This window comes from Archocentrus centrarchus, chromosome 13, assembly GCF_007364275.1.
Source record: "Archocentrus centrarchus isolate MPI-CPG fArcCen1 chromosome 13, fArcCen1, whole genome shotgun sequence".
Classification (NCBI taxonomy): Eukaryota; Metazoa; Chordata; class Actinopteri; order Cichliformes; family Cichlidae; genus Archocentrus; species Archocentrus centrarchus.
The window spans coordinates 30,377,948-30,397,083 of NC_044358.1; the positions used below are offsets into that span (position 1 = coordinate 30,377,948).

Below are 19,136 nucleotides of genomic sequence, written 5' to 3' on the forward strand. Positions count from 1 at the left end.
AGTCTGAGTTTGGCAGTTGCCAGGAGAACGGTACTTGACTGACTGCATTGTGCCAAGTGTAAAGTTTGGTGGAGGGGAGATTATGGTGTGGGGGTTTTTGCAGGAGCTGGGCTCAGCCCCTTAGTTCCAATGAAAGGAACTCTTAATGCTTCAGCATGCAAAGGCATTTTGGACAATTTCATGCTCCCAACTTTGTGGGAAGAGTTTGGGGATGGATTCAGAATGGAATGTCACTCAAGTTCATATGTGTGTGAAGGCAGACGAGTGAATACTGTTGGCAATATAGTCTATGTTGCTCCAATGGCCCAATGACAGCTGTAGCTGCATAGTGTTCTGTAGGTCAGGGGATTACCCTTTCATCCCTTTGATAGCAGTATGACACATTCAATAGTGTCAATAGTCAATAATAGTCAACATTAATACGTTGGACATTTAAATGTCATCTGGTGCTAATTTACTACCTTGTGATTTACCCTTGGCTTAGCTCTGGCATGCTGGCACATCAACAGGCTAACACAGAGAAAGAGATAATCATTTACTGTCATTTACCAGCAGCCACTTTAGAACACTTAACCTGACAACTGTGTCTTTGGAATCAGGAACCTTTCTGCTGCAAGGTGACTAACGCACCATTGGGCTACCCAGCTATTTCCTATATAGGCTAACTACTGTAACTAATCTAACTACATTGTCTCTGTGTTCAGCCTTCTCTGAGTTTAGTCCACAGTAAATGGACTGCAGTTTATATAGCACCTTTTTACTCTCACCTGGGACTCAAAGCACTTTTTACACTGTAAGCTGCATCCACAGGAACATTTTTAACAGTCACACACCCACAAACCTAGATGGGTGCATCAGAGGGTACTTGGGGTTCAGGATCTTGTCTGGGGACACTTTGATCCATTCACCTTCTGAATAGTAGACAACCTACAGACAACCTGCTCTCAGTTCTGGGTCAATTCAGATTAACCTTATACAAAAAGATTTTTGAGGGCCATAGGTGTGAATCAGGTAACCAGTGAGGAGTGACTGTTTTGTACAAAATGTTCAACTCTAACCAGTTAAAATGAACTGCAATTTACTACCTAATCAGACTTTAGTGATTCAGTGTGGCATTGTGAACCAAATCTCTTTTATTTTTGTATACAGTGTAGGTGAGTGTCTACCTGGTTGACTATATCCTTCCAGTCCTTGATGAGGGTGAGAGTGCGCCCACTGCTGTCTGTGTACTCTGTGAGGGTGAAGGTAGCTGCAGCTCCCCACAAATCCAGCTCCCTCAGAGCTTCTCTGATTGTTACCTCTGCCTGAGCACGATTGTTCAGATCCTATAGCAACACACAACACAAGCACACACACCTCTGCATCAGTCCTATTGGGTGGATGGTGAGAGCTTTAGTCCTGGAACACCTGTTTGCCTTGTTATATTTCTACCACATCATTAAAATCTCTCAATATCAGACACTTACAGACAGCGGTTATGATGTTATCATACTACTTCCATAAACGTGTCTGTGCAAACCTTGAGCTCCATTGCTTTCTCTATGATGGTATTTGCCACAGCAAGGAGGTCATTAAAGCTAAGTCTTTCTAAGGTCGTCCCTCTTGGTAGGCCCAGTAAACGGAACATGTCCAACCAGTGATCCTGAGACAGGTGATCCCCACGTACATACTTCAGCACTGGAACCATGTTCTAGATACGCAGTTGGGAAAAAAAAGAAAAAAAAGGAAACAAAAAGATATTTGCTGAGTAAATTTCAACCAAAGTCAGAATTTTTCTGTTAGCTGGACTCGCCCAGTAGCATACACAGAGTAACATATTGCAAACAAGAATATTTGAACTGAAACTGAAATAAGACGGTGACATATTAGTTTTATTGTACTACATTGTACCTTGTATTTGTCGACTTCCCCTTGTAGTTTAACAGACATTGCAGTGGGTTGTTCCAGTTTTCTCAGTCTGTCTTGCCAGGTAAACAAAAACTCCTCAAATACATATGTCTTACTCCTGTAAATAACAAAAAGTCATCAATGCATGACTAAACACATAGAAATTATTTAAAAAAAAAAAAAAACTCCAAGTGAATGTTTAAGATCTATGAGGCCTAAATATAACCCCCTACCTGAATGTTATCCAGTCTTCCTGGGCCTTCTCCGAGAACCCTTGGTGCCACTCCTCATATAGACCCCACATCTGGCTGCACTCCTCCATGTCTCTTTTTGTCTCTTCCGCCAGATAGAAAGTTGGAGGCTCCAGATTAAAATAGGTACAGTCTTCACTGAAGAGAGGATAGGAGAGTCAAACTTATGGCCTTAACTACAACAATTATGATTCCTTCATACCAGATTTAGTTACTAACAATGCTATGAACTGAAAAAGGATTTATAAAAGTTATTCACTTGCCACACCATGAAGGAAACAAAGATCCTAAATACTTATACATATTCAAAATCTCCCAGTGAATGAAACTTACACAAATGTAAGTTCATCAAATGAAAATAAACTTACAGCAGCTTAGCGCGCACAAGCTCTAGCTCCTGGAACTCTTCCTGTTTGTCCCTGATAGTCTGGAGACATGCAAGCAGGGCGGCATGATCACCAGTCTCAAGCATCTCATCTTTAGGTTTTAGCTGGTCCCAGCGCGCCTTAAACCGCTCCAGATCCGCCCTGTAGACATCGATACGACTCGCCGCATGGCTTCGCATCACCTCCACCTAAGAAAGTGCCGTGCATGAAAAGGAAGACGTCAGCGACAAAAAAAAAAAAAAAAAGAAACAGGAGCTGAAAAATGATTTGGATGAGTAGACGTCACCTGGTCTTTGATCATTAGCTGGTGGCTCTCCATAACAAGCTCCAGTTTGTCCCACTTGGCCCTGAGTGAAGAGAGAGAGTCCAGGCCGGCTCCAGCCACTGCACGTAGCAAGCGGTTCTTCTCCTCAGCAAACTGGAACTGAGACAGAATCTATGCAGAGACACGAAGTACAGTTTGTTACACATGACATGACAAAAACTGAGTCCATTTCAGTCACAAATATGTCAAGACTACTGAAAAATACTGTAAAATAACTATACATTAATGAATCCAAGCTTTTATTTCTTTAGCAAAACATTTTGACTAAATGTATGGAAATTAACCTTTAATTCAAAAAATTACCTACAGACAAGGAAGGATCGAATTTACAAAATCACCTAAAGCTTTAGGTTTAGGAGTGCGTATGTCTTACTTCAGGTTTGCGGGCAAGTATCTGGCTATATTTGGCACTAGCCGCACCAATCTCCTCCATACTCTCCGGTCGAGTGGACAAGGCCTCCATTGATTCTGACACAAAAATATCTATAGCTTGTGTGTGGCCTGAAAGCAACAAAGAAGAGGATACACTTAATGAAAAGGAAACAGAAAAGGAAAGGGAAAATGAGAGAAAAGGGGATGTCATGAAGCTGAAGAAACGGAAAACAAAATTCAAATAAATAAGAACCGACACAAAACTGATGATGGGATTTTTTTTTTAAAAAGTGTTTTATATAAAAGCGTTTGATAATGCAAAGAAGAGAAACAAAGAGGGAGTTTGGTTAGAGTGCTTTCATTACTCAACAAATATTACAAACTGGAAATAAAAGGAAAATCAAGGTGTCTGTGTTTACCCTGTATAGACTTCCTAAGGGATAAGAGCAGCATGTCAAACAGCCTCTGGATCAGGTCATCAATGGCGGCTTTTACCGGCTCACAGTTGACGGTAATACAGTCCACTTTCTCCTGACTGACAGAGAAAGAAGGAGGCCAGCGACAGAAACGCAACAGTTAAGTGTTATGTGCCCAGTAAAGAAAGATGATATGTGTAACTATAAATGGTAATTCTTAGCAGAGAACAAAACACAGTGTCTGGGGCATTTCCAGAGCACATAATCTTCTAAAAGTTTTGAATTTGATATGTGATCTTAGGTGGCATGATTAGACAAACATTCCCAAGCTTTTGCACAGAAAGCCATTTCAGAGGACTGTGTTGGCAAACAACTATGAGCAGCATTTATTATTAATTTGTAACAAATACAGTATATCCTGTCTAACACTATACAATAAACACTTTGTTGCTATGTTTACTTTCCCTTTTGTGTAAGCATGAATATCATGTTCATTTCATTAGGTTTTAATTACATTCATTATAATCGGTGATGTGTACCTGGGTAAACGTTCTGACTCTTTCCCCCTGGCTTTCAGGGCCTTGAAATTTCTCTCCCAGTCCTGCACAGAACTCAAGTGCTTCTCAATCAAGTTCTCTAAATCAACCTGCCCCAACACCACCCACTCCTGCAACACACGCAGACACACACGCACACAGGATCACAGTGAGGCAGCGTGCAGTGCATATTTCCTATTTTTAAAGGTGTCTGTGTTAAAGGTGACAGTAACTACACTGCCCATCAAGACATAGATGACTAAATTAAAAACAGAAGTAAAGAAAAGATGAGATAAAAGAGAAGTCTGTCGTAGGCTGAGGGCTTCCCCCTACAATTTAGACATGCATGACTGCCAACAAAAGCTAAAAGATAATACACTGTCTTTACTGTTCTGTCATGGTAGTATGAAGGGGAAAAAGTCAACAGTAAAAAACAACAGTGCCACAGTAAAAAAAAAAAAAAAAATAGGGAAGCATGACTGATCTAAGTTTCATTCTTTCAAAGGAGCAATACAGCTATGCCTCACTGCAATGGCTCAATGAGAAAAAGGTGACAAAAGGTCAATCACTTAACATTTATGTGAAGATAAATTGGCCCAGTGTTCAAATACACTATCACATCAAAGCCATAATGGTACTAAAAAGAAATATGTAACTGCTGGACCAAAGTACTGATAAGAAATGAGTAAATATCAGCTTCTGGAGGCCAGGCTCAGATCTGCTCCAGATGTCAAAGAATTGTACAACATACAAGCTTCCAATTTGTATAGATATAAATGACCCCACATAAAACAGTACGGCACTTTTCTTAACACTAAGAGGTGTTAGGAAAACACAGAGGCTTCTTTAAAGGAAGGTTCATAATAAATCACTCTCATAGTCACTATAAGAGTCAAAACACCTTGAACTTGTGTTGTATAGCCTCCAGGCGACTAAAGAGGTCCTCGGCCTTGCTGAAAATGGTGAGGAACCCAGACGCATTTCTGTCAATCATGATGTTGAAGATGAGCTCTTCCCCCTGGGCGCTGACCCCTCGGAACTGGTTTGGGATCGAGATGAAACGCTTCATCTCCCTAAAATAGCGTGCTCGCACCTCCTCAAATGATGGGGAAAACTGTAAACGGCCCTGCCTATTAACAAGAACAGGATTAATGCAAGTGCCACCCTTTCTTCTTTCATCCACACCAATAAATAATGACTTTTGTAAGAGAAAGAGGAAGTGACAGACAGTGTAGAGAAAATGTTGATATGGCCAAGTGTGAGAAGTAAGAGGTGGGGGAAATATCAGAAGTTGCTGTAATTGTCAAGAGAATGCATATGTGAGGAGAAGAATTTAAAGAACGTCAAGAGTTCAAAGCAGAGAGAAGTGGAAACGTGTGCACTGACTTGAAAGTGAGATCTATGTGTATTTCTGGCAAGTTCTTGTTCAGAGCTTCCAATCCAGTCTGATACTGGTGTTCAAGAGCCTTGTACAGCTGATGGTTCCAGTGCTGACGCCATGCCCGCATGTCATCAGACCTGAAGCCCTACACACACACACACACACACACACACACACACACATACATTTTTTATATATATTTGTTTTCCATAAAGGAGAAACACAACCTGTTTTACTATACAAGTTGTCCAAAGACTATTTTGCACACATCCAGAACTATTTCTCCTTATTTATCCAGAAATAAGTACTGTTTGAAACATTGGAGGCAAATTTAAAGTATATTAGCCTAATAGTTCCATATTAGCTCATGTCTTTTATTAATATACTATTATAGCCAACTAAATACAACTATTTCTTTTCAGAAATGTTTTAGTCAGAAAAAAAAAAAAAACAAAATTGAAATTCAATTGAAGAAAAAGTTTGTAATCAGTACTTGAGTCTCCAGAGTGGCAAAACCGGCACGGAGCTCCTGAAGGCCATCCTTCCACCGCTGCTGGTGTCTCAGCAGGTCAACATTCATCAGTGTCACGACCTGAGAAAAGTACCCACAGATGTGTAGAAGAACAACAAGAACTGTAAGACTTCCGCTATTAATGTCAAATTAAATGGAAAAGTATGGGTGCAGAATTTTAAATTAGTGCTAACTGCTTCTAAGCTAGCACCTTGTCAATGAACCCCGTGTGCCACTTTCCTAACTTTCTGTTTTCAGTGGAAAGTTTCTCAGCAGCAGACTGCAGCTTGGCAATGTAGACTTCTAACTCTTTGGGGTTGTCCCAGGTAATGTGCAGCTTACTTCCAGATTCCTTTGACTGAAAATGAGGATTCTTACAAAGACAAGCAGACAGATTATCTCCAGTTCAAGACACAAATTAAAAAAAAAAAAAATTTGAACAGTCCAATGTTTACAGTTTGTTTGTATGTGAAATTTCAGATTTCCTATAAACTGTAAAGATGGGGGGGGGGGGGGGACACACAGTAAAAGAATTATGCGTTTTCCTTTCGAACAGGTTTTGGTAACTTATCAACTAACATTAACATTAACCATAGAAAAAAATAAATACAATTATATTATAAGACCTTCCAATCATGTTCAGTACCTTAATGACATGCTCAAAGGCCAGGGCAAGACTTAGCATCATAGGTCTCTGAGAGGGAATCATCTTCTGGTCGATGGTGTTGTAGAAATGGGCAACCTACCAGACAGCAGCAAGTCACAACACCAGCATAAGACAAGAAATAATAGATAAACACGTGCTGGCTACTTCATTGGGTATACATGTTCAACTGCAAACAAATATCTGATCAGCAAATTACATGGCAGCACCTCAATAGATTTAGGTATGCAGACATGGACAAGATGACGTGCTGATGTTCAAACAGAGCATCAGAATGAGAAAGAAAAGTCATTTAAGTGACTCTGAATGTGGCATGGTTGTTGGTGCCAGATGGGCTGGTCTGAGTATTTCAGAAACTGCTAAACTACTGGGATTTTCCCACACATCCATATCTAGGGTTTAGAAAGAATGGTCCAAAAAAAGCATAAATGAAATGCCTTATTGATGCTACAGATCAGAGGAGAATGTCAGACTGCTTTGAGTTGACAGGAACGCAACAGTAACTCAAATAACCACTTGTTACCACCAAAGTATGCAGAAGAGCATCTCTCACACATCACATGGAACCTTGAAGTAGATGGGTTATAAAAGCAGAAGAGCACTGTGCATGCCACTCCTGTCAGCTAAGAACAGGAAACTGAGGCTGCAGCTAACATAGGCTCACCAAAATTTGACAACAGAAGGTCAGAATTTGGTGTAAACAACAAGAAAGCATGGATCCATCCCGCCTTGTATCAGTGGTTCAGGCTGTTGGTGCGGGTGTAACGGTGTGGGAATATCTTTTTGGCACACTTTGAACCTCTGATTACCAACTGAGCATCACTCAAATGCCTCAGCTGCTGACCATGTCTATCCCTGTATGACCACAGTGTATCCATCTTCTGATGGCTGCTTCCAGTAGGATAAAATCTGCCTTGTCACAAAACTCAGACCAACTCAAACGTGTTTCTTGAACATGACAGTGAGTTCACTGTGCTCAAATGACCGTAACAGTCACCAGATCTCAATCCAACAGAGCACCTTTGGGATGCTGTGGAATGGGAGATTCACATCATGGATGTGCAGCCAACCGTGTGATGCAATCATGTCAATATGGACCAAAATAGCTGAGGAATGTTTGCAACACCTTGTGGAATCTATGCCACAAAGAATTATAGCAGTTCTGAAGGCAAAAGGGGGTAAAACCCAGTACTAGCAAGATGTAACTATTGAAGAGGCCAGTGGGTGTATATAAATGAATTGGGAAAGAAAATGTGTCGCATGTTTTAGTTTCCACTCTCACCTGTTTTAGGACAATAGCTTGTCTGTAGAATTTATCTGCAGTATTAGAAGCCTGTTGTATCTTGGCTGGGATGGGAAAGCCGAGGGCAGAGAGCTGCCTGACCTCCCTGAGCAGACTGACCAGTCTGTCTGAGTACTGGATCTTCAGCCTGCCATCCACATGGTCCAGCTCCATCACACGGTTACTGGCTTGAAGACTATACAGTGTGTGAAAATAGAGAAGTGCAGAGCGTAACATCCATTCAAACCAGTACCCATTCCACTCAAGGCGTTTCCAGTGATGAAATGAAAAAGATACAAAACAGCAGCATACATTCGCAAATTGATTTAACAATAGTGTAGCAATTAAAATTCTTGTTTACAGTGTTGTTTCTTGTGTTTTGTAACTTGAAATCAGAGGATGAAATATTGCCAACCTGATCCCTGACTTTGGGTCAGCCAGCTCCGAAAGTATATCTCTTGACCAGTTCTCAAACTGTTCCTGTTCATAGGCCCTCAGAATTTCCAGCAGGTCATCACAGAAATGCAGGAGCCCTTTGAACCCAGACAGGTCTGAAAGCAGAGCCTCAGCTATGCGGACAGAGTCTTCCACCTATTAAGACGAACAGAAACACATAAGAATAAAAGTACTGGTCTTTTCACTGTCATAGAAATTTGACACATTAATAAGAAAAAAAATCTGTAGCTGTAATATTGTTCATTTCTCTAGATTTTGCTTCGACGGACTTGAGCAATAGTTTGAAAGGCCTTCAGAAAGCCCAGCAAAGTTTTTCTTACTGGCTGCTTTTCACTCATTTTCAGTGTTAAGCCATCGTGTTTGTTAAGCCGCATAACACTGACCAATGAATCCTTCAAGCACAAAAAAGGCACCTGAGGAGATGAGCCAGTGTGTGCCCACATATAGCAGACTAATTCATTTTACAATGTATCTTTAGGCACTTTGTTGTTGTCTGGGATCATCTTGACAGAGAACAGAACAAAAGCCAGAACAAAAGGCAGCCAACATCCAAAGAAGAGCTTTAAATGTCCTTCAAGAAGCCTGGAGAACTATTCCTGAAGACCACTTAAAGAAATGACAAGAAAGCTGCCTGAGAGAGTTCAGGCTGTGTTAAAGAATAAAGGTGGTCACACCAAATACTGACTTCCAAACTTTTCAGAATTACTGCACGTGGTCAGTCACATTTAGTGGTAAAATAAATCCACTCAGTCACCTTGTGTAAGAACTGTCGCACCCAAACAATTTTGTTGACCACCTCAGGGAGGTTTCGGCCAATGAGGGGACCAGACTTGTCACCGGGGCTTCCATGGCAGCGACTCTCAAAGTCAGTCTTCAGACCTGAGAAAACCACAGAGAGGGATCAAAGATGAGAAGCAACAATTTATCACCACTGATTTTCCCAACATTAGACACGCAATTTTAACATTAAACATTCAGCTAACACTAGCTTTCCTAGTCACTCACTATACTACCCTCAATAATAGGACATTCACTCTAACATCTAGACAATTTTATTGCCCCATTCCAGCAAAAATCATTTCTGAATTACCTACATATCTTTTACCCAGCCTCACAGTTTAAAGTCAGCTATTCTGGACAATAATAATGTTACAACACTATGTATTCAGCATTCACTGTTAGTACGTGAACACAGAGTATACATAAACAGAGTTTATTCGAGGTGTATGATCTTCCACTGGTAAGACAAACAAACCCAAAGTCACAAATATGTGCACTGTGTACCCTTGTTGTAGTCTAGTAGTCTGGCTAGCAGGGTCTCTCTCTCTGACTGCAGCTCTTTGCTGATGGTGGGACGTCTGATCAGCTCCTTGTGTTTTTGAAACACCTGTAACAGCTGGAAAACAAAAAGCACAGGCATATCCAGTAAGTTTACTCATCAGCACACACCCACACAATATTTCAGAACCTAAGCTGAAGTGTGGTGTTTCACTACCTGTTGTGGGTTGTCTTGCACATCACCAATGTAGCTCTTTAGTCTGCCAGCAACCTCCTGTTCTGATGGAGCCATTAGACGCTCAAACTGAGCCACCGCTGCTCTCCAGAGAGACTGCAAAAAAAAAAAAAAAAAAAAAAACAATAATACTATGTTACTGTTATGCAGTATGAAGTTGGCATCCTTGCTTCTCCCTTGATACTCTTAAATCAAAAAATCGCATCTGTAGTGCTCTTTCTCAGTATGACACCATACTGCTGTTCACTCATCATCAGCAGCAATCCTCTGGACTTCCTGATTCACCATTTTTCCTCTCTGCCATTTTATTCATTCATCAGCTTCTCAAAGCACTCTCTCTTCTCAATACGCTCTCTTCACTTGTTAGTACATTTCCATCTTTATCCTTAACCACTCTAACCCGATACACTCCCTTTCCACCTCGATCTCTCTGCCTAGCCAATTGATAAAAGTCCCCTTTCTCCTTCCTTAGTGCGTTTGGACTTAGTAAGTCTTCATTTGCCTTTGCCATCTCTTTCTTTGCCGTACGCCTAGCCTCCCAGTACTCCTGTCTACTTTCTTCATCTCCCTGACTATCCCACTTTTTCTTTCCCAGCCTCTTTCTCTGAATCCAATTCTGTGCTCCTCATTCCATTACCAAGTCTCATTGTGTTATTTCCTCCATTCACTGAATATATCAAACACCTTCCTGTAATTTGTTTTCCCTCACCAATTCATCAATTGTACTTTCCCAGTCATCTGGTAACCCTTCCCTACCACACAGAGCCTACTCAGTGGCAAATGGGGTGAAAATAATGATTCGTCAGAAGTGACAGATAACAATGAGTCACTGAAACTGCTATCACCTGCTCTACCACAATCAAGACCAGTTGTACAGGATGGCTTAAACAAAGTAAAATAAAGTAAAATAACGTGAGAAAACACAAGCATGAAGCTCTCTATGTCTGACCTCGGTATAGGGGTTGTAATGCAGAGGGTTGAGTCCACAGAATGGTTCGAAAACACGCTCTGCAGTCAGAGCCTGCTGCTTCGCTCCTGGTAGCAAACACAGCAGCTTCTCATGAACCATACGCAGAGTCACCACCTAGTATACATAAAAAGGGAGAGTGTACAGTGTGCACATCAGTGTCCAATATCCACTGTTTTTCTGCATTTTGTTATTTAGATCACAAGTCAACAACATGACTCATATTGTTAGTGTAGTGTAACAGACATCCGCGTTCAAAACTGAATGGAAAATGCTAATAGAGCAGATAAACAGTTCCCACGAAAAGAAGGAAAGAGGAAATAGACCACTGCATGTATGTGATGGTGGCAACATGTGTTTGGCTTAATACAGCCTTTCTAGAATAACAAAAAAACTCTGAGGACTTTAACATCATGTTGTTCACTTCAAGACAAAATACTCTAAGTAATAATAGGTTGAAAGGTGTGCCCCAGTAGAGATTCACAGTTTGTGTGATGACTGTATTTTAATGAGCGTTGTGAAACAGATTTAATTTTGCTGTCGTTTTTTTAAGGGCGAGTCTCTTTTATCACCACATTGATTGTTCACTTTTTCTTTCGTGTTCCGGTCTTCAGTGGAACTATAAGTGAAAATTCCACTTAAATGTGACGTCTGGTTCTCTATAAAGAAGTAACAAGAAGGAAACTATTAACTAAAAGTGTGCAAGTGTCATTTTTTTAATCATGGTAAGCAGCGATAATGAAACTGTGCAACAATGAGGTGCACAAGGAAAAAAAAAAAAGGACATTTTTCAGTTTATTCTAGTGACAGACAGAGAGTGTTTTTGGTGGCCCTTGAAAAGAGCTGCTGCTTACTTCATTTAATCGTTTTGCGAGGCAGTGCAGGGTTTGCGGGCAGTGTTTGTTTCCCTTCCAGGGATGGGGAGCATATCTCTTCCACACCTGAGAAGAAAAAGGACAATTTATCAGGTTTTCAGGGGTGAACACAAATGAGCTTCATCTAGCTTTTAAAGTCACAAAATGACGATAGATTTTCTGTCAAATTTGATGCGTTCTTTCCAGTTTGAACAAAATGGATGTGCATACTTTTTCAAAATTTTGATGTTTTCCATACCTGTCCAGTCAAATGCTCACAGGCTACAACCCACTGTTCACAGATGGCAAAACCAGTTCTCAGATTCTCTCTCACCAATACAAATGGTTCCTCAAAAATTTTTAGCCCACTCAGCTTCCTCTGGACAAATCTCCCCAAGGCCCCACCTTGTATAGGTACATACAAAGACATGCAAAAAGAAAAAGATACAGCAGCAACATACAGTGGGGGAAATACTTATTTGATCCTCTGCTGAATTTATCAATTTGCTCACTTCCAAAGAAAGAAATGAACCATCTCTAATTTTTATGGTAGTTTCATTTCAATGGTGAGAGACAGAATATCCAGAAAAAAAACACATTACATCAAAGTTATAAATTGATTTGCATGTCATTGAGTAAAATAAGCATTTGATGCAACCCAGCCAGAATCCTGGCTCCCACAGATTGGTTGTGTGTCCACGTGGCACACAGATTGCAATCAATCAATTACAGATACTCCTGATCTCCACTCCTTATGTATATAAAGCACATCTGTCCACAGAATCAATTTCTTCCATTCTGATCTCTCCACCACTATGGGCAAGACCAAAGAGCTGCCAAAAGACATCAGGGAAAGACTGCAGACCTGCACAATGTTGGAATGGGCTACAAAACCATCAGCAAGAAACTTGGTGAGAAGGTGACAACTGTTGGTGCGATTATTCAGAAATTGTAGCAATATAAAATGTCCATCACTAGCCCTCAGTCTGGAGCTCCGTGAAACATCTTGCCTCATGGGGTGAGGATGATCACGGTGGATCAGCCCAAAACTACACAGTAGGAGCTTGTTAATAATCTGAAATCTTGCAGCGTGTACAAGGTCCCTCTGCTCAAGAAGGCGCATGTACAGGTCCATCTTAATTTTGCCAGTGAATGCTGAAATGAATCAGAGAAGGTTTGTGAGAAAGCACTGTGGTCAGATGAAGCCAAAATTGAGCTCTTTTGCATCAACTTGATCCCAATTGACAGGGCTATGTAGCCTAAAATCTTGGACAAGAATCTGCTACCCTGAGCCAGAACACTGAAGATGGGTCGTGGATAGGACTTTTAGCATTACAATGACCCAAAACATATCACCAAGGCAAAAATGGAGTGGCTAAAGAAGAAGCACAAGAAGAAGCCAGTCTCCAGGCCTTAGTCCTATAGAAAATCTGTGGAGGAGGGGAAGCTTCGAGTTGACAAGCGGCAGCCAAGAAACCTAAAGGATTTAGAGAGTTTCTGTAAAGAGCATTAGGCCAAAATTCCTCCTGAGATGTGTGTGAACCTGGTGACCAACTACAGGAAACCTCTTACTGCTGTGCTTACCAACAAAGGTTTCTCCACCAAGTACTAAGTCATGCTTTGCTTGAGGATCAAATGCTTATTTCACTCAATGTCATGCAAATTAATTTATAACTTTTATGTAACCGGATTTTTGGTTGATATTTTGTCTCTGTCCATTAAAATGAAACAACCATAAAAATGAGTTACTGTTCTTTTCTTTGGAAGTGGGCAAACTTACAAACTTCCATATGCATATAAAAAAATATTTCACAGGCACACAGCTACAGCAACTCTATAACTACCAGACCAGATTTTGTTTGACTACAACATACTATCCAATGTACAGTCATCATTAATATGTCCCTGCAATCTCAAGCATGTTAGTACTTTATTAGCGGCATGCCATGTTCTGAATTTGCAGTACTGAGCAGTTCCAAGTAAAACAAAATCAGTTGTTTCAATTCCCAAAATATGGCCAACTATCACTTTGTCATATAGAAGCATTGATTGATCGCTGTGGCTTAATAACAACATCAGCAAATATTTGCTCTCATTTCCTGTTTCTGGCTTGTGTGTGTCTGAGAACGTCCTACCGACGACATCCATAAGGCGGACCATACGTGTCTCTGGGTAAGGGTTGTAATCAGTCTGCCTCCAAATGTCATCCAGAACGACCTTGCTCTGTTCCACCAGATCCACAACATCTGACATAGCCAAGCCATCAAGGCCGTCATATTCCTCGTAGAACCACAAAGAGACACAGTCATCATTTTTAGTCCTGTTGTCCTTACAGCCATTTAAATATCAGGTTCTATAATATACCACTGTCTACAACAAATCCCTGTTGAAACAGAACATTTAAAAATAATAATAATAATAATAATCTCACAGTTATTCAGTGTTAATGTTTTCAAACTTAAAATTGCTTAAGACAGTAACAAATTATTGTTCTCATCTCACAGTTCAACTAGTTTCCACTCTGTGTTCAAAATCCATATTTAGCAAATGTACTGAATTTGTCTCAGTTCTATTTGTTTTTTAATTAGTGAGTCTTGATATATATGCGTTTGCCTTCATACCTTTTGTATTTGTTTGAAAAGCTCAGTGAAATGTTGAGCTCTTTCTCTCAAACTACTCTTCTCTGCAGACTCAGAAAGATCGGCCCAGTACTGGAACTCATCGCTGGGAGTCAAGATGCCTGTAACAAAGTTCCAGAAATATGACTGTGTACAATGTATATAAGTCATAAAGTAATCAGCAATATATATGTCAAAATTATATCTACATCCTAGCAAGATGTATGCAATTGTGATGCATGTGTTTATGTATCTCGATAATCCAAACAATCATTACCATGCTATAGACACTAAAAACCTTAAGCAGATTGTTTTTCTTCAAAAAAATCAACTTTACAAGCAATATGTGGGCATACCCAGGACGTCTTCCTCTGTGCGACCCTTCTTGGCAGAGGGTTGTGTCCCAGACTGGCGAACTACTGAGCCGAGGCCTAGCTCCAGCTCACTCAGGAGGCCAGCCAGCTTAGGGTCAAATGCAGAACACCAACGCTCATCCTTGAGAGAACAAAGAGAGAGAAAAGTTACACTAAAGAGTGTTGCGTCCTGTTCACATCTTGCAACGTTGTTTTAAAACACTTCATTAAAGTTCAAATAAATGGTGTTGAAGTTATTCATTCAACTTTCATTTTCAACTTTAACAGCAAAGGTATTTTTTTTTAACTACACATACAGGATACAGGTTTTGTTGACTGTGTGATCAAGCAGAATCTTCCACAGTGGTTGATGCTACCACTAAAACCTATATTTTTCATATAACTCCTGGGGAATCCCTGGATACACAGGGACATTCTCACCTTTAGCAGTACAGGTGCGAAAACCTGTCTGACGGCCTGATAGAGGGTGTTGATGGGTGACTCCAGCATGGACGATACCAGAAGGCTGTGATGAAGGTTATCTTCTGTGATCACTGTGGGACGCAGCTTGAAGAACACCAGCACCTTCTCTCTGTAGTCCCCCATGGCATCGATCTGTCGAAGGAGAGGATTTTTTTTTTTTTTTTTTAAATCAAACTGTCAAGTCAACATATGGAAGGTAACTGTACAGAACAAATAACATTTTGTTCTTTGTGCCTCCATGTTGGAAATCATGGTTCTTAGTGTGAAAGCAAAGCTGTGTATTTACAGGGTTTTTTGCTTCCATGTTAAATCTGTGCCCTAAATAGGTCATAACCACAAATCCCTGTGAAACCCTACAACGTAACTTACAACATAACCTAAGCTATAAACTACAACACGATGTATGACATAACATGACACGCAACTCCCTAGAAATTTAACTACATGTCACACTGAAGCAGCCCACAACTATTGTGATTGGCCTGGATTCCTCCTGAGCATTTCCAGCTACCCTTTCACCAAACTTTTTGAATTTATCAGTGAGAGAATAACAATCATCACCTCAATATAAGGAATAATAATCGCAGTCTCAATATAATGACTTGAATATGTCAGCAAATCCTGGAGGGGAGTTGCTGAAACTATCGCAGTGGAAGTGGAAAAACTTTAAGGACATGTTTGCCCGAAAAAAAAAAATACCCACAACAAAGAGTGGGTACCCAGGAGGGAAAAATTAGTTTATTTCGTAGCTGGCACCACATAAAACACTGAGGCAACCACACAATAGTTAACAACACACAAGCATGGCATCAGCCACTTATATAGGTTACATCTTAGGCTCTACAAAGATTCACTGCAGAAGTCTAAATCAGCCATTACCGGTCAATCTACATTCGCACACTCACCTATAGCCTCCAGCTCTAAATTATAACCAAAAGAATGAGATCACAGATACAAGTCCTCTTTATGTGGGTGTCTGGGCTCAGCCTTAGAGGTAGGGTGAGGACACTGTTCACTCGGAAGTAGAGCCACTGCACTTCCGCAGTTGAGGTGACAAAGATGCTTCTTGGATGCCCCCCAAATTAGGTCTTTCAGATATCTCCTACTGAAAGGAAACCCAGGGGGGGGCTGGAGAGAGCACATTTCTAGCTCGGACTTGGGGCACACTGCTGGCCCATACTGTCTGATGCATGAGGGAAGTGGAGCTTGAGTGTGTGCAATAGGAAACAAATGATGGTGAGCTATGCCAGGGCAGGGCAAAGCCAGAGGAAACTCCGTTGGAGGCCCTTAGCAGTCTAGTGCAAATTGATTTTCCAGCCTGGGTATAGGGGCAAATGACTAATCAAGCCATCTAGAACCTTAAGATTTAATCAAAGCCAAGAAGAGGAAGGTCTGGACATCAGAGATGTCCCACACCCAGCTAAGTGGAAGAAAATGGATGTTAAATAATCAATGAATTAATTATGGATGTGTAATGTGAGCCTTAAGAGAAATTGTTGCAACTTTAACACTGAAATTACTTTTTCAGTAGTTTGTTACCTTATTTGATAAGTGCAGGTCGTTGTCATTTCTGCAGACAGACAAAACAAATTCATTCCCATCGTCCAAGAAGTTATTGAGCTCTGGGCTGTCAGTCAGGGAAGATGATGGCTTTAATCCATAGAAGTTTCCAGTTGTGGTCAAGATAAACTTCTTGCGGGCATCATCTGTACCATGTGGCATCTTTCTACTGGTACTAAAATACTGAGAGTGAGAAAGCAAAGACATCTAAATATACAGCTAAATAACTGAAGGAAAATAATGTGATTACAGTGCAAAAACGACTACATTTTATTAATTATTAAGCCTACTTCTACAGATCTTAATTTAATATAAATATATAGCCCTGAGGCACGGTTATAAAAGGCTCGTTGTTCAGGGAAATCGTGCCTTTTTACTGTTTAATCCATTAAGCAATATGCCTTTATATTATATATCGTCAATTGAACAACAGTAACACTGATATGAGGGCAGACTACTGTTCGTAAGCCCACAAAACCCTTTATATTTTCACTGTTTCACTATCTAGCTAATCAGTGCTGCCATCGCTGCTAAACTAGCAGCTGCTATATCTGTGTTTGGGCTGAAATATCGTCAGCACATCAAACCAACACGCCTTCTTCATTTAAAATCAGATTTATGGCTGGAAAAGCAACAGACCAAGATTGGTGTAAAGGAACGCCTATGAATAGAGTAAAAACATCAGCTAGCTAGCTAACGCTAGCTTTGCCTGTGCAAATTAAAGTTCAGCGCATTAGCTTCCTGGCTTACATTCGGCGCACCGTCAAACTAATGAATTGCTAGTTTCATACCGTTCTGTCACCAACAATGCAGCTTCTGACAGCTTAATTCATCGTTCGAAGGTTTACCGAAGTTGATCGGCTCAGTCTGTGAGCGAGTTCGGCAATGCTAGCGTGGTTGCCAGGTAACAACTACGAGCCCTTGTATCATGTGACACAGTTATTCCTACGCAATGAATTTGCGCCATTTACGTAGACGGGCACGTATATAGACATAATACGTAAATATGTCTATGCACGTTAAGACATAGAAATATTAGAATGTAATTTTATTTCTGTTGTGTTACTAGTTTATTAGTCTATATTCGTATCGCAGGATGAAGACTGCGATTATGCTACTGTTTCAAAAGCCACTTTTCGCTGCGCACCTGTTCCGTACAAACACTGTTGCCAAATTTGCATAATTGGTTATTTGCATGTAGTTGTAATCGAGGCTGTAAGAGAGAGGATTAACATCTCTGGAGAGACAAATAGTGAAAAAACAAAACAACAACAAAAAAAAAACAAAAAAAAAAACACCCTAAATATGTTTAGAACTACAAATGAACTGTATGAAATAACTTCATGACTTAATGCTTTGCCTAGACCCACATTATATAAATCAATTTTGTCCCGTATTATTTAGTGTTAGTGTCACAGCTGTGTGCGGGCAAGGCAGGGAGGACCCCAGTGCAGAGTAGGTTCGGAGGACAGTTTATTTGAAAACTCAAATAATTACCAAACAGTACACTTGAAACTTGAAACTCGAAAGCAGGAAAAACTCGAAGGACAAAACACACAGGCAAAACTGACGAGGACCTGAACACTGAACTAAACAACACTGAGACTTAAATACACAAGGAAACGAGGGGTGAGGGGAAACAACTGGGAACAACAGGTGAAATGAATGAGACTAATGACAAAGGGGAAGCAAAACTAAACACAAAGCACAAGGAACACGAGACTGTCAAAATAAAACAGGAACTGACTAAACATAACAGATACTAACCTAAACACAGAAAACTTAAGGCAACATTACAAAAACAACAAAGGAAACCAAACCGCACACTCAAATAACAAACAGAGAAACTAAAAGCAACATTAAGAAAACAACCTGAAAAGTACAACAAAAGAAAGCTACACAAAATAACTCAAAACGCTGGGCCACCGGCCCAGGATCATGACAGTTAGAATATCAAATTTAACAGAAACACTTATGTGGGGTGCGATTTCTAGCTGTAGCTCTATATTCAACCCTCCTCCGTTATCTTTATCTTGGGGGGTGGGGGCTCAGTAAATCCACCCAAGAAGCCCCATTTCCGCAGACCAACTTCATTTAATTTTGCTTTCAGTTCACAGTCATTAAGTTAGAACTACAGCAAGCAAACTATGAGACCCTGGAGTGCATCTGACAGACCAGGGTGCCAAGAGAGGAACTGTGGTAATGCAGAAGGAAGTCGGATGCAGCAGAGAAGTATGTGAGGGTGGTGCAGGACGTGGGGGAGGGACTACATCTGAGCTGCATCTTATTTAGAGTGGTGATTGACAGGTTGACAGATGAGG

At 40.6% G+C, this 19,136-nt stretch overlaps 1 protein-coding gene across 3 annotated transcripts in view; it reads right to left on the reverse strand.

Annotated features, from left to right (window-relative positions):
• Positions 1-17,732, reverse strand: part of dync2h1 (dynein cytoplasmic 2 heavy chain 1) — a 133,803-nt gene extending 116,071 nt beyond the window's left edge. For 2 of the 3 annotated variants that reach the window (XM_030744321.1, XM_030744319.1), the window contains exons 1-28: positions 17,607-17,732; positions 16,795-16,998; positions 15,214-15,387; positions 14,776-14,914; positions 14,423-14,541; positions 13,937-14,081; positions 12,061-12,206; positions 11,802-11,888; positions 10,930-11,064; positions 9,963-10,076; positions 9,752-9,863; positions 9,222-9,346; positions 8,427-8,602; positions 8,012-8,207; positions 6,712-6,807; positions 6,277-6,438; positions 6,048-6,146; positions 5,560-5,699; positions 5,075-5,303; positions 4,177-4,304; positions 3,641-3,756; positions 3,223-3,350; positions 2,811-2,960; positions 2,507-2,712; positions 2,121-2,276; positions 1,891-2,005; positions 1,520-1,690; positions 1,167-1,325 (exon numbers count right to left, since the gene is read on the reverse strand). In XM_030744321.1, coding sequence (XP_030600181.1) covers positions 1,167-1,325; positions 1,520-1,690; positions 1,891-2,005; positions 2,121-2,276; positions 2,507-2,712; positions 2,811-2,960; positions 3,223-3,350; positions 3,641-3,756; positions 4,177-4,304; positions 5,075-5,303; positions 5,560-5,699; positions 6,048-6,146; positions 6,277-6,438; positions 6,712-6,807; positions 8,012-8,207; positions 8,427-8,602; positions 9,222-9,346; positions 9,752-9,863; positions 9,963-10,076; positions 10,930-11,064; positions 11,802-11,888; positions 12,061-12,206; positions 13,937-14,081; positions 14,423-14,541; positions 14,776-14,914; positions 15,214-15,387; positions 16,795-16,977 — 3,906 coding nt within the window. In that variant the 5' untranslated portion in view covers positions 16,978-16,998; positions 17,607-17,732. Of the gene's footprint in view, positions 1-1,166; positions 1,326-1,519; positions 1,691-1,890; positions 2,006-2,120; positions 2,277-2,506; positions 2,713-2,810; positions 2,961-3,222; positions 3,351-3,640; positions 3,757-4,176; positions 4,305-5,074; positions 5,304-5,559; positions 5,700-6,047; positions 6,147-6,276; positions 6,439-6,711; positions 6,808-8,011; positions 8,208-8,426; positions 8,603-9,221; positions 9,347-9,751; positions 9,864-9,962; positions 10,077-10,929; positions 11,065-11,801; positions 11,889-12,060; positions 12,207-13,936; positions 14,082-14,422; positions 14,542-14,775; positions 14,915-15,213; positions 15,388-16,794; positions 16,999-17,606 lie in introns of those variants that run through there. The other variant, XM_030744320.1, reaches the window with a different exon arrangement.
• Between the last annotated feature and the right edge of the window lie 1,404 nt (positions 17,733-19,136).